At 45.9% G+C, this 13652-nt stretch overlaps 2 protein-coding genes across 6 annotated transcripts in view; one reads left to right on the plus strand and one right to left on the minus strand.

Moving 5' to 3' along the window:
• The window catches only part of ATXN7L3 (ataxin 7 like 3), a 31160-nt gene extending 26576 nt beyond the window's left edge, over window positions 1–4584 (plus strand). For all 4 annotated transcript variants that reach the window (XM_080978466.1, XM_080978467.1, XM_080978468.1 and 1 more), the window contains exons 12-13: window positions 636–769; window positions 1138–4584. In XM_080978466.1, the coding sequence (XP_080834592.1) occupies window positions 636–769; window positions 1138–1289 (286 nt within the window). In that variant the 3' untranslated portion in view covers window positions 1290–4584. The remainder of the gene's footprint in view (window positions 1–635; window positions 770–1137) is intronic.
• A 1379-nt stretch (window positions 4585–5963) lies between these two features.
• On the minus strand, window positions 5964–12107 carry TMUB2 (transmembrane and ubiquitin like domain containing 2). 2 transcript variants are annotated; one of them, XM_080978565.1, is made up of 3 exons: window positions 12001–12107; window positions 9227–9879; window positions 5964–7767 (listed from the first exon to the last, which is right to left on the minus strand). In XM_080978565.1, exons 2-3 carry the CDS (start codon window positions 9772–9774, stop codon window positions 7413–7415), a joined length of 903 nt encoding a protein of 300 aa, XP_080834691.1. In that variant the 5' UTR covers window positions 9775–9879; window positions 12001–12107; the 3' UTR covers window positions 5964–7412. The 2 variants fall into 2 exon arrangements, with proteins under 2 accessions (XP_080834691.1, XP_080834692.1); XM_080978566.1 differs by lacking the exon at window positions 12001–12107 and adding an exon at window positions 11317–11984.
• Between the last annotated feature and the right edge of the window lie 1545 nt (window positions 12108–13652).

Below are 13652 nucleotides of genomic sequence, written 5' to 3' on the forward strand. Positions count from 1 at the left end.
CTACCTCCTATCAGTCTCAGTCAGCGTGGACTGTGGTCAGGGACAGTGAAAATGGTGGTCCAACAACATCTGGAGGTCCACAGCTTCCCCATGCCTGGTCTAGTCTGTTTCCAGGTGTGACCAGTCAGGTGACCCTGGGGACAAAAAAATTCACTCCCATAGTACCTGGTATTCAGAAAATATACTGCTCTTACACATGGAGGTTCCATTTGGCTATAAGGTTTAAAAGCCATCTATAAGATCCATTAGCCATGAATTCATTCTAATCCTTAAAAAAAAAAAGGAAAGCCATCTAAGATAGCTATCTCCTTGAAGTCACACCCATAATGATGCATTACTTCTGTCTGCAGCCAATAATTAGGGGGCCTGGAATGCTAATGTTGGGAGTTATCTCATCTGCAAAGTGAACGTTTTGCAAAGGTTTTGCAGAATCCTTTCTCTGGAGAAAGCAGTCAGACTAGATGTGAAGGCAAGGAGGAGGAGTGGAGTGTTTTGCTTTGTGACGCTGCCTTGTTTCCTTTTTACTCTCCACGTGGCTTTAAAACCTCAGCTGAGAAGCTGCAGAAGCAGCAGCTGCTGGAGGGTGAGTCACCTTGCTCCTTCAACCCTTCTCATACATCTGCCCCTTTTCCTAGCTCACTTCCCGAGGCAGAAGGAAGTGTGGAGAACGACAGTTTTGACGTGGCGGAAAGTCAAGCCCTCATGAATAGACTGCAGTGGGACGGATCTTCAGATATCTCGCCTTCTGACTCGGCTTCATCGAAAGCAAGTAAGAATCGGACGGGGTGCCCAGTTAGAGCACGGCATAAGTTGGTGATGGACTGGGCTGCCATTAGTGCTGGGATGGCATGTTCTTTGTGCCTTTTCTAAAACAATCTTCCCCAAGAACCTTTTACAGTGGTATATCGGGTTACGAACTTAATTCGTTCCGGAGGTCCGTTCTTAACCTGAAACCATTCTTAACCTGAGGTGTGCTTTCGCAATTGGGGCCTCCTGTGCTGCCGCATGATTTCTGTTCTCATCCTGGGGCAAAGTTCTTAACCCGAGGTACCACTGTACAAAGTGTTGTCAACAGAGGAAAGTGTCTATGAAACATACCAGAGGCTTAACGGGCACTTGCCTTCTTCTCCACCTCAGGTACAAACAACTCAGAGTCCCGGAAAACCAAAAAGAAGAAACCGCACATGAGCCTGGTAGGAGGTGCTCCAGGAATGAGCTCCAGCAAGAAGAAACTGAAGCCGAAGCAGCTTGCACCTCCCACCCCCAGCCTTTATGACGACATCAATTGAATAATGCTGGGATGAGGATAAAGAAAACAGGGAGGTGGGGAGATGCCCCGGAACCCCGTCCGACCCAGTTCGCGGGAAAGGAGCAGGACTGTCTCCTCTCAGGCACACCTTTTTATGAACTGTGAAGAGAGTTGGCTGCATGTCTCCCTTTTCCTCCCAAGCCTCCAGCACACATTGCACAGCCCTTTGTGTCCACTGGATGTGAGAACGAAAGGACCGGACTGCTTTTGGTGCAGTGGGCACCCACCTCTTCCGGGGAAAAGTGGGGGATGGTGTGTGTTTTGAGGCGGGGCCTTGAAGATGAGTGACTCCGTCAGCCAGGGAGTCGCTGTTCTCTTTCCTCCCCCACCCCACCCCCGTCCCCGTTTCAACACGTCTATTTATTGTGATGTTAGTGGATGTTCAATCATGACTATATATACGGTGGCATTGTATCGCTTCGCAGCCCTGGAGACTGACTGGGCGGGGTGGGGTGTGTCGGCCTGCAGCCTTTTGGGCCTGGTTTGCAAGAGAATTAAAGGGTCTCTGGGGGGAAATGGAGAATGTCTGTTGCGCTTCAGTGCCTGCCCTCCCTTCTCGAGAGCTTCTGCTCCAAAACGGAGCCTCCTTTCTGTCGTGCGAAGGGGGCACCAGATCGTGAACCTGCCTCTGAGCTGCTGCGACGGCGCTCCGTTGTTCAAAAGGCTGTCTCCGTGGCTGCTGTGTCCCTCTTGCCCTCCAAAGCAGGAATAATGCTCTTGCTGCAGAGAGCAGTCCTCAGACGTCTGCACAACCTGAGCAAACTGGGATGGAGGCCGAAGAGAGGTTTGGTCTTGTGTTGCTGCTGTCACTACTGCCAAACGGTGTCTGCTTCCCTGCCAAATGGCATTTCCAAGACTGTGTATGAAGCAACATGATGAATGGCTTTGATGATGTGGGCAGTCTCTCCCGGCGATGCATGTCAGGAAGCTGGTGCAGCTGTTTGCTTCCTAACTCTTCCTATACTGGGCACAAAACTACGTTTTGCCCAACCCTGGTGAGCCAATACCGTAAGATTTGCAATGCTTTATACATACTCCGTATGCAGGTATGAATCTCCGTACAGCCCTAAAAATTGGCTGTAAATTTAGAATAGTTGGTTGTTGCTTTTTTAATTAAAAAAAAAATGGCTCTGCTGTTTAACATCCCCCAGAAGATGTTAATGAAGGTCAAGCACAGGAGAGGCAGCGCTGCCTTCCCTACTGTGGCCTGTGTGGGTCTATAAATCTAAACAAAACCTTGCTGGAGTATTAGAGCCAATCTAAGTGTGCCTGGGTGGGGCTGTAGAAGAGATGGGAGGGGGGATGTATACTCTTAAGTGAGTACTTCCACCGCTCTCTCCCCATCTGTATAAACCTCCCTTCCACCTCAATCCTGGCCTGAATTCTATTCCTTCTGTAAGCAGGTGCAGTTTTTAAAACGCCAGAAATCATGGTGGTCCTAGATGGAAACTTGAAATTGCAAAGTTGATTCTGGAAGGTGGAGTGTTGCTGGTTTTCATTGTGTCTCTGTGCTTCTCTCTTTTCCGGAATTTTGACAAGACTTAGAAAAGGGCATGTGCTGTCCAATAAGCTTTGTGCAAGCCCAGCCCTGCCACCCCCAGCTTCTGAACATACTTAAAGGGAATTTCTCGTGTATTCTTCTTCCCTTTCCTCTATTCCAGAGAATGCAAATATGTGTGTGTTTGGGGGGGGGGTGAGAGACTTAAGATTTTCCTCCCATAACTCTGTTCTGTAGCAGCTACGCACATGCCTGCTTCAGCACAGCGATGTCTGCTGCTGATGCTGGTTTTTCAGGACTGAGCCTTTCGAACCTTTTCCTCTATTCTCATAGCAGCTGAAAAAACCAGTTGGGTTGCAGATGAAAGTCCGCCTTTGCCACGGCTAAAATTCATGGGCTCAGTTCTGTAAGGAGAGGCTTCTCTGAGCAATCACCTCCTACAGTCCTGAAACAGAAAACTTTTCAGATGTTCAGCTGTTTGTATGGAGGGTCTCCGAAGAGCCTTATGTCTTCCTGCTTCCTCCTTAGTTTCCCACACTTTCCCTGCCTGTGAGGGCCCAAATTGTGGCAGCCGTGTTTCCCTACATTGCAGCATAAATGCTGAATCTGCAGTCACTGAGCAGGAGTGTGCGACTGATGATGTTCAGCATGTCTGGAAGTAGAGGTGGCCTACTCAGCAAGTTAACACCATTTTTAGTTTTCTCTCTCTTTCCCAACCCCCCTGCTCTTCACTTTGCTTCCCTAGGCAAAAGGTACAAGGTATGCAGGGACTGTTCAGAGGATGAGGCAAGCTTTTGCCACACATGGAGCAAGAACTCCATGTTATTTAAAGGTAAATAACATGACTTGGAGCTCTACCAGCTGAATTGTACAGTTCTTTTGTCTTGAAGGGATGGATCCTGCACCACAACCAACCTTTTTTTTTTTTTAAAGGTCACCTGTTTTCTTCTATGGCAGTCTGCACTCCCCCATCATTAGAAACCAGTGCTTCATGTTGTGCTTTAGCAAATGTTTTTGAAAACATGACTTGACAGCCTGTGCTATGCAGGCAATGATCAGCCTTGCACCCGCTTCTGACTTAACTAGTTGAACCGAATCATATCTTTCCAGAGAGAAATAGTAAGGAAGAAGAAGAGGTAGACTTTTATTCAAACCAGGATCAGTTACCTTCTCTATGCCTGGCAACCAGTTGCTACCCCATTAAAATTATGTACCTGTAAAACTGAAGTGGCGCAAAAGTGGCCAGATTGAGGGAAAAGGAAGACCCCTGCTCAGCCTCCGTGGTTGCAACTGAACCCTTTGGGATCATGTTGCAGATAACCTAGGAAGTGTAGCATCTGGGGAATTTTGAACATTAATTGAGGGAGGGGTAGGGTGGGGGGGAAGACCTAGGTCTTTTTATATATGGCTCTGTATCTGCACTTGCACCCTTTAATTTTTTTAAGGTAGGCCTGTTTCACTTGAAGAAGAAAAAACAAACCCGTGTATTCTATCATGAGTGGACTGTTGAGAGGTTTTTAATTTGTTGATGATGATGTACAAACTGCACCTATGTTGATATCTTTGAACATGTGCAGAAATCATTGGAGTAAGTACTGTACTGTGGTCTCTGAATTATTTTTTAAAACTTGTTTTGTGTATGTAATCTCAGCTTGTACAGGTAGGTAGCTAGATTTTTTAAAAAAACCAAAACAACCCTGTCAAATCTGTATTTTTTTTTCTGCCCATCCATGGATTGCGGAATGCCTGTGTAAATAAACTGCAACTCTGCTTGGTATTTGAGCCACAGGCTGTTCTTTGTTGTTTAGTCAATTAGTCTTGTCCGACTCCTCATGACCCCATGGATCAGAGCACACCAGTCTTCCACTGCCTCCTGGAGTTTCGTCAAATTCATGTTGGTTGCTTCGAGAACACTGTCCAACCATCTCGTCCTCTGTTGTGCCCTTCTGCTTGTGCCCTCAATCTTACCCAACATCAGAGTTTTTTCCAGAGAGTCTTCTCTTCTCATGAGGTGGCCAAAGTATTTGAGCCTCAGCTTCAGGATCTGTCCTTCCACTGAGCACTCACGGTTGATTTCCTTCAGAATGGATAGGTTTGATCTTTTTGCAGTCCATGGCTGTCCTTAGTTCTGTTAAATTGTTGCTTTCAATGCCTACTCAATCCTCATCTTGAGAGTAGTGTTGAATCAGATCTTCTGTTGAAACCAGAGGGCTTTTTGCATTTACAAAAATGCAGTTTTGGACAGCACCTGAAAGACTTGAGTGTGAGTGTGTGAGTCTAAAATAATCTAATTGTCAAAAGGCAGGCATAAGCACATTGTGAACTCTCAAGAAGCTGCAGAGCAACAGCTTTGCAGGGTTGGGGAAGAGATGAGTGCGCCTCAAAGCTCCTGCTCCCTCTCAAAAGCTAGAGTAAATCGCAGGAGCAAGCATGTATGTGCTCACTCAGAGTGCTATCCAACTCCCAGAATGTTTAGCTTTTCTTGAAACAAAATTTGGAGTCTACATAGAGCACACAATCTTGCTGTAAGGCTAGTAGTTCTGGTTGGGTGTTGCAAGATCACTCCCATCATCTCTGAGTGCTGGCCATGCTAGCTGGGACTAATAGGAAGCAAGCAGGTAGAGAACCACAAGTTAGGCACCCCTGTTTTAGACTGTAGATCAGGGATGTCCATCCAACAGGTCGATCACAATCTATTGATCAATTGTGGGGTGTCCCTGGTCAATCCTGGTCCTCCAAAAACAAAACAACTTTGCTGAAGCCTCCCCCCCCCCCAAAAAAGCTCAACAACTTTGGTCAATCCAATGGGTAGATCATGTAGCAAAGCTGTCCTGAATTTGGTGGTGTGAAAAGCCTATATATGAAGAGTATATAAAATTTGGATATGGAAACTTCCCAGCTCCAGCAAAAGCCCTTTTAAGCAAGTAAATAACTGGGCATACATATGTAGAACACCAAAGACTGGGGGTGGGGGGGGGGCAGGGAGAAGAGTCCAACCTCCCCCAATTTACAAAAAGCTTCCGTGCCCTAGTCATTTAGAGGCAATGCTTAATTGTCACAGGTAGTTACTCAGGTGCCTGTTTTTATTTTCCTTCCTTATTTTCCTTCATCTTAAAGCAGATTTGAACAAACTTCACAGAAGAAAACACGACGACATAAAATCTGCATGGATTTTTATAATACATTTCACACAGTGGATGTCAAGCGCAGGTTTAACTTAAAAGAATGATTTCTGACAACTTTTAATAAATGCCTTGATTTTAAAAGCTAGATCAGTGGTACAAATACTAGAGATTGATTTTGAGGAGGAGTGGGAAATTACTTGGCACTGATAATTACCATCGGAAATATTTGAAGTTGGTTATTCAGTTCCAACTTAGGTTAGCAACCATGAGGCCTGAAATTTAATTAGCTCCCCCAACTCCCTCCACTTAAGAGACAAGTTGTGGGATTTAAAATACTTTAGCAAGCTCAAAGAGAAGTCGCCTACAACCTAGCGGAGAGGGGTGTAGTGATTACATTTACCAGTCCTGGTCTTTTATGTCTTCGATGTCAAATCATCACCTCTGACACAGAAGACAAGGGAAATTCAGCTTGCCTGTCTTCTATTTGAAGCCCTCTCAGCCAATGACGGTGAATTCCAAGGAGATACATGTGGTTTCAATACTTGTAATTCAACCTGGTTAACCCCCAAGTGCTGCCAATATTCTTCCTGTAGACAGTTAAGAGGCAAACCATGCAAGCGTCTTGGTTACTAATGGCATTCTGGATCATAATCCTTGCAGTGTGCACATGCAAATGGCCCTCTTTGGAGAGGGCTCTTCTTTTCTACAGCACAGGGGTAGTGTGAGCATCTCAATGGAGTCCGTACAGTAAGAAGTGGGCAGGTGTCTTCAGAACATAGTTCAAGGTGCATGTATCTTGGCAAGGTAGGAGGGGAGAAGGCAGGTGTCTCACTAGTTCACAGTGCGTCACTGTGTAACTACCATGTAATTAGTGGCGGTGAAATGGAGAGAAGCATGAGCCCAAAGATCATTCCATTCATGCTTTCCAAAGCAGTAGCAGCAGCAAACTAAACAGGCAAATGCTTAGGTGGAGAGCCCGTTTTCTCTATTGCGGGGCTCAGAAGTCTTAAGAGCATAAGGGACAGGAACTGTACTTCAGTACAAATGGGTTCTCTACGATAATCATCACCAAGTTCCAAGTCCTAGTAGCTGTGGAGGAGAACGTGGCAGCCATATCTCTCTTTGAGGCCTAGAAGCCGGACGACAGCAAGGCAATGCTTCTGACAGCTGAAAGGATTCTATCCTGAGAGTAGGGGGAGATCAGAGCAAACACCTGTGGCCCTGCTCTCTTCTATACTTGTATCGTTCCCCTCTTCTAGAATCACTCTTCAAAGATACCCAAATGCTGTAGCGATAGAAAATGTAGAAATTAAGTACAATTTTTCAACTCAAAGGTTTTGTGGAGCTCTAACCTCCATCAGCGGAGAATTCTGGATAAGAGCTTTATATGTCCCTCACAGGGTATGAATGAGTGGAAGTATGAAACAGAGAGCACTCAAGATTTGGCAGCTAAGGCCACTCCCTCCTTCCCCATGGCTGCTCATCGTCCATACATCCCGAAAACAAGGAAACTAAAAAAGACAGTCGCCCCAACCAAGGAAATGGTGGCCGGGGCTGTGAATAACTGCCGGTAGTTGATACGGAAATACCAGATGACCGCCAGCATCACCACAAAAATGGGAATCATCAGGTTGCCCATGCTCAAAGTGATACCGCCAGCTTCCGATGGTGCAACCACTGGGTCAGGCATGGCGGAGGTAGCAGTCTGAGAAAGATGACAGTGGATTACGCAATTGTCCAGGATATTGAGAGAGCGAAGAGTCCGTGCCTGGTCCTGGAGAAGCTGGCCCTGGTAGATAAACTTCATCTGATTCTCCCGGCCTGGGAAGTACTTGCTTTGGAGAGAAAAACAAGGAAATGAACATCTAGGTCAAAGAGAGAGAGAGAGAGAGAGGGAGGGAGGGAGGGAGGGAGGGAATACTGATGGGACTGCTTTTAAATGGGTGTTCTGGCAGAGACTGAGGAGAGTTGTAGTACAAAATACCTGCAGGGCATGATGTTGTGGGGTAAGGCCGCTTTAAAATAAGCAACAACATACTTCACTACCCTATAAATAAATGTGTTCACAAGTAGAAGTTCTCATGGGGATGTGGAGGTTGGTGGGGTGCATGAAACGGGGGGAAATTTCTGCATGCTGGATCCTAGTCACCTGGCAGCACTTCCTGGAGCGCCCATGGCTCCCATCACCCCAGGGGTATTCCAAGAAGTGCTGCTGGGCTGGTAGTCAGTGCACAGAAGTCTTGCACTGCTGTGAGTGCGCTTGGAGGTCTCCATGTTTTAAGAGGAATAAACCTCCATCCCAACCACTTTGTAGGCTAATAAACTACACGCAACTCTTGCCATTGACCTACCCACCCACCTGCAAAGCTTTCTTTGAAGCTTTCCCACTCTTTGGAAACATTTTTTGTTCATCTCCCACCCCCACCTTCAAATGTGTAGTGCTGTTTTTTAAAGGTCAGGTGAATGATTCAGCTCAGCAGACTGCTGTGCAACATGCTTCATGCCATTCAAAGTGAACAGGGTTCATCTGCTAGCGCTGCTCACAGCTGCATATAATGCATTGGTTCCTTATAATCAGTATGCCAGAACCACCCTCCACTAGTCTCCTTTGGACAGAACTTCTTTATGTGCAAAACTAAAACTTATTTCACAATACTGAAGAAAGTATACAAAAAAATGTCAGCCATAAGTATCCAAGACAGCATTTACCTGCATGATCCTCTACATTATTCTTTCTCATTGTATTGTGTCATCCAGATTACAGTAGAATCATAGAGATGTAGAGATGGAAGGGACCCTAAGGGTCATCTAGTCCAACCCCCTGCAGTGCAAGAATCTGAACTAAAGCATTCACGACAGATGGTGATATGATCTCTGTTTAAAACTCCACCATGAAGGAGAATCCACAACCTCCCGAGGGAGTCCGTTCCACTGTCGGAGAGCTCTTACGTCAAAAAACTATTCCTGATGTTTAGTTGGAATCTTCTTTCTTGTAACTTGAGCTAAAGGTATTTTTATGCACATTTTAATGATCAGTGACTAAAGATTTTGAGATGTTGCATCCTGTTTATCAAACCTTTTCTTATCAATGGTTTGAACACATGTATAGATGATGTACTTGTGCAAGTATTTCTTTTGGCTTTCAGTTGTTTAGTATTGTTGACAACATATGAGACAAACCATTTTACTTACTTGCTTTAACTGCAAATAAACCAGGTTGCATGTTACTCACTGTTAATATGTGGACACAACACTTTGGACGTGCATATTTGATTCATATTCAACACCACTCACCTCTTGAGGATGCCAATGGTGTCTTCTGGCTTCACAATGGCCACCTCCTCTGTGTCATTGAGGAATTTGAGGCGCACCTTGATAAATCCTGGGTTTGGTTCACTCTCCTCCATGACAGGCACAGCTTGTGGAACTCTCTGGTTCTCTTGGGAATCAGCAGCAATAGAAAAGGTCCTTTGGGACAGGCCCTGAATGTCCAACAGACGGTCTAAGGTAGCATCTGAGCTACTGCTGCTGTCTCCTTGCTCAACTGCAGGACCTGCATCAGAAGCAGGACCCTCTTCTGCCTTCTCTTCAGCCCCTTCTGCAGCACCTTGGGGCTCCGACTGTTCTGACACCGAGTTCCCCACGTAGCGTTCGATGGGGCTCAAGTGGATCACTGCTGAATCTCCAGTAGCCACAACCGTTCCCAGAAGATGGCTGCCACCATCCGCCACATATGTGGAAAGCCAGGCCAGGACCAAGGCCATGATAAGGACCACGACGCCAGCCACAACAGTGACTTCATCCCCCACACCTTCAATGATGGTCACTTCAAGGGGCTCCATCTCTTAGCTTTAGAGAACGGGGGAGCAACAAGGATAGCAGTTCTGGCCTTGACAGCAGAGGGAAATTCAGATGGCATCTGATTAGGATTTCAGTCCCATGTCTCACTGCAGTTTTTAATTAAGGAGAAAGAGAGACAGTGGTTTTTACCCCTGGTTTTACCCACTGTTTTCAGTTTTCCTGTTTCTCTGAATGTTACATAAAATAGGCATCAAAGTCAGAGAGGCACAATTCATAGTTCTCAACCTAGTCCTGTGAGATTTAGCCCCTACCTCAGTCATGACCTCAAGGAGCCTTGGGCAAGTTGCAATCTCAGCCTCAGTTCTCCAGTGGTAAAATGGGAATGAAAGGGTGTTGCAAGGATAAATGTACAAAATGCTTTACAATCTGTACAAAGATGGATTGACGATATATACTTAGTGAGAAAGAGGATCTAGAAAACAGAGCAGTTAACATTGCATGCTGGTGCACACTATCTTTCCAACAAATCATCAGATTTCTGAAGACCTATGTTTCTTTGTATTCCAACAAATCTTTTTTTAATTTACCAGCTTTGTACATGTTATCAGGAGTAAGATATCAAGCAGCCAAAATTTATATGACTTAAGGACATACTTATAGGGACTAGGTTTATTTGTTTCTTACTTACTAAGTGGGATTTAGATCTAATATTTGTAATAGAAGCCAAAACTTGTAGGCTGAAGCCTTCGTTATCCTACTAGATTGTAACCTAAGACCTTCACATCCTCTTGCCTGCTAGCCTCCCTGTCCAATATTAAAAAATAAAACTGCCTCCAGGTTAAGAGAAGTTTCCATTTGCAGAACCAGTTTGTGACGCAAAACTATGTCTTCATGGAAGCGCCTGGGGAAGATTAGTTCACAGAAGTACTTTACATTGCTCTGTGCTGGTTGTACTGGTTTTCAATAGATTTTCAGCCCAATTCAAGGCAGTACTTTTGATCTATAACGTCTTATAATGTCAATACGGTGAAGAAAGCAGATTACTTGGGGAAAAGAGACAGCTATGACTGAGTATGCTTTCCTCAGTCTCAGTTTTGTTACTGACCTTATAATAGCAACCCAATGCACAGAAACTAAGCAAGTGAAGCAATTCCCACTACTTATCTCCATGCCAGAAAAATATATTTAATTTCCTCTTGTCCAGTTGACGTTAAAAGGGGCGGGAGGTGGGGAGTGGCAGAGATATACTCCCCTCTATCTCATTAGGATTTTTAAGATTGACCCAGACCACCCCCTTATCCAATGATGGAAAAAATACATGTGACAGGCAAGAATTAGCCTCCTGCCATTGACTTTGATGGCCTGCTGGGGAAGTAGCCACAGTAAACAAATAACTGGGGCACATTAAGTTTCCACTGATAAGGGAGGGAGCAAGGAACCAACAACTTGGCATGACATAAGCACTCCATGTAGTCCTCCTATTTGCACGATATAGCACAGGTGATTTCCATGTCCTCCTTGGCCCCCAAGGAAGTGTATGCTAGCTGAGAGCTTTTATGTTTTGCCCAAGTGCCTCAACCTGCCTTTTGCTGGGTTCCTGCTTCTCCCTTCTACGAAGCCTTCAAGGAGCCTGTCCTCAGCTCCTGTCTTTTAGCCTTGCTCTGATCTTCCCCATCACCTTTGATCCGGTCCCAAGTTTCAGCAAGATCCGTCTCCCGGGTATTAACTTCTATGGGCATTGCCCCTGCCCGATGCCCCCCCCCCAAAAGGTTTCCTTCTCCATTCCGTTCTCCCTCTTAGGCTTCTCCATGAGCTTTGCTTCCCAAAGTTAAAAACAAAACAAACAGCCCACTAGGTGGGGGGGGGGGTGCTTGGGGGGAGGGACGTGGAGCCTCGCCAGTGCAAAGGGAAGCAGCTTCAGGGCCGCGCGAGGTGACAGAAAGGAGGCAGGGCGAGGAGGAAGCGGGGCCAAAAAGCAGCGTGCAAACGAAAAGAAAAGGTGCCGGGGCAGAGGAAACGCTGCCCGAAAGAGGGGCGGAAAGTTCCGACATTTCGGCGGGCAGGAAAGCGAAGGCAAGGGCGGAGAGGCGCCGAGGGGAAGGCGGTCCGGCCGAAAGGGCAGCAGCAGCAGAGCGGGGAGCGGGCAGCGCTCGCAACCGGGAGGCGCCGAGGGACTTCCCGGGGGGGGAGAAGCGGAAGGGTCCGCTTCACAGGGGTCTCGGCCCCGGAGCGTCAAGCTGGGGGCCCGCCGGGAACCTGTCACTCACCTGCCCGAGAGCCCTTTCTTCCCCAGGGGTTACGTCACTAACGCCCGCTGCGCACGTCACTTCGAGGCGCGCGAGGTTGCCAGGATGGAAGGCCGCGGTTGCTATAGCAGCGGCTGTGGAAGGGAATGGGTGACGTGTATATTTCGCGTCCAAGGCGTACATTTATCATTTTATATACAGTACTATCTAGCTATGAAATGTTGTTTTTCGCCAAAAGCGTGAGAGGGGATGCCTTTCGTTTTCCAGTGAACAGAACAAACAGCACCATATAATTTGATATATATGCGCATGTCCGCGTAGTTTTTATCCTGCCCACCCCCACATCTTTCCACCCAAGGGGGGAAATCGGAGAAATCGGGATTTTTAACTGCAGTGTTAAGAGATCGCACTGCAAGGCTGTTTCAGGTCACTCTTTGCTGGGCGCAGTCCACCAGCTTCCCTGCCCAGCCTCCACGCGTAAGAGGATAATAGAGGAACTTTATTAGTAGCGGGAGGTTTCCGAAATGTTAACAGAACATTTAAAAATTTGTTTCCCACCCCCCCAACACGAGAGCAGCTGTTAGGGCCCATTAGACACTTGTAACACTGTCCGCTTCTTCTAGCACACCCTGGTCCCATTCCACATAAAAACTCACAAATCGTGAAAGAAAAGTTTCTGTATTAACTCTGAAGTTAGGTTTCCTACATTTCTGAAATTACGCAGTGAGGTTATACCCTTCTGAAAGTAGAAATAAATAAGGTATATTTATTTAACTTACAGTAATTATTTCTAAATGTGTATATATACACACATATATATATATATATATATATATATATATATATATAAGCATATGCAAATTCTCCTTTTGATGGTAGGCCACCCTGTTCATGGGAGTCTGTTGCTGCAACTCCAGGCATTTTTAGATGATGGCGGTTGTCGGGGGGGGGGGGGCTTGCATTTCAGTCTGGTTTTTGGCCTGTTTGGTACTGAAACATCTTGGTTGTGTAGCACCCTGCTTGTGGTTAACGCTTAGCTGGAATGAAATATTCAACGCAGCAATAGAGAAATTAAAATAATAATTTATTTGTCAGACAAATAAATGAGAGGCACAGTGGTATATGGTTACCAAGCTCTGGCCTGGTCTCCTGCCATTATGGCCAGCACTTATATCCCCTCAGCCCAGCCCCCTTGCTCCTCCTTTGGCTGCCTCTGTCCAATCAGCCTGGTTGAATTTCCTATTGGCTGATTGCTATAACCAATCCTAAAAGATACACCCATTTCCTATTGCCTTTTATGGGATACAAAAAGCTATATATTCTTCTATCTATAAATGACAAATAAGCAGTCATATATCTTACATTTGTCTCAACAAGGAACCTTAATTACCAGCTCACCTCTTGCCCTCCTTGCCCTATTGCCCTCCAAAACAGATGGTTAATAGTTTTAAATTTTTATCTTAAACAGATGTCAGAGATCTTGGGTTCACATTCTCATGCATCATCAATGAAAGATCTCCTTTTTGGAGGTCTTTAAACAAAGGCCTGACAACCATATGTCAGGAGTGCTCGATGGCATCTCCTGTCTGGCAGGGGGCTGGGCTCGTTTGCCCCTCTGGTCTCCTACAGCAATATGACTCTATGAAATAAGAATTTAACATTTCTTTCTTTCT

Source organism: Podarcis pityusensis (genome assembly GCF_964106645.2).
Source record: "Podarcis pityusensis genome assembly, chromosome: 13".
Lineage (NCBI taxonomy): Eukaryota > Metazoa > Chordata > Lepidosauria > Squamata > Lacertidae > Podarcis > Podarcis pityusensis.

What these genes read in the sequence shown, in the direction of transcription:
- TMUB2 (XM_080978565.1), bottom strand. Translation starts at nt 9,774, where the DNA reads ATGGAGCCCCTTGAAGTGACCATCATTGAAGGTGTGGGGGATGAAGTC. An exon ending in ACCATTGGCATCCTCAAGAG is followed by an intron (nt 7,768 to 9,226) that starts GTGAGTGGTGTT and finishes TTCTCTCCAAAG; the next exon opens with CAAGTACTTCCCAGGCCGGG.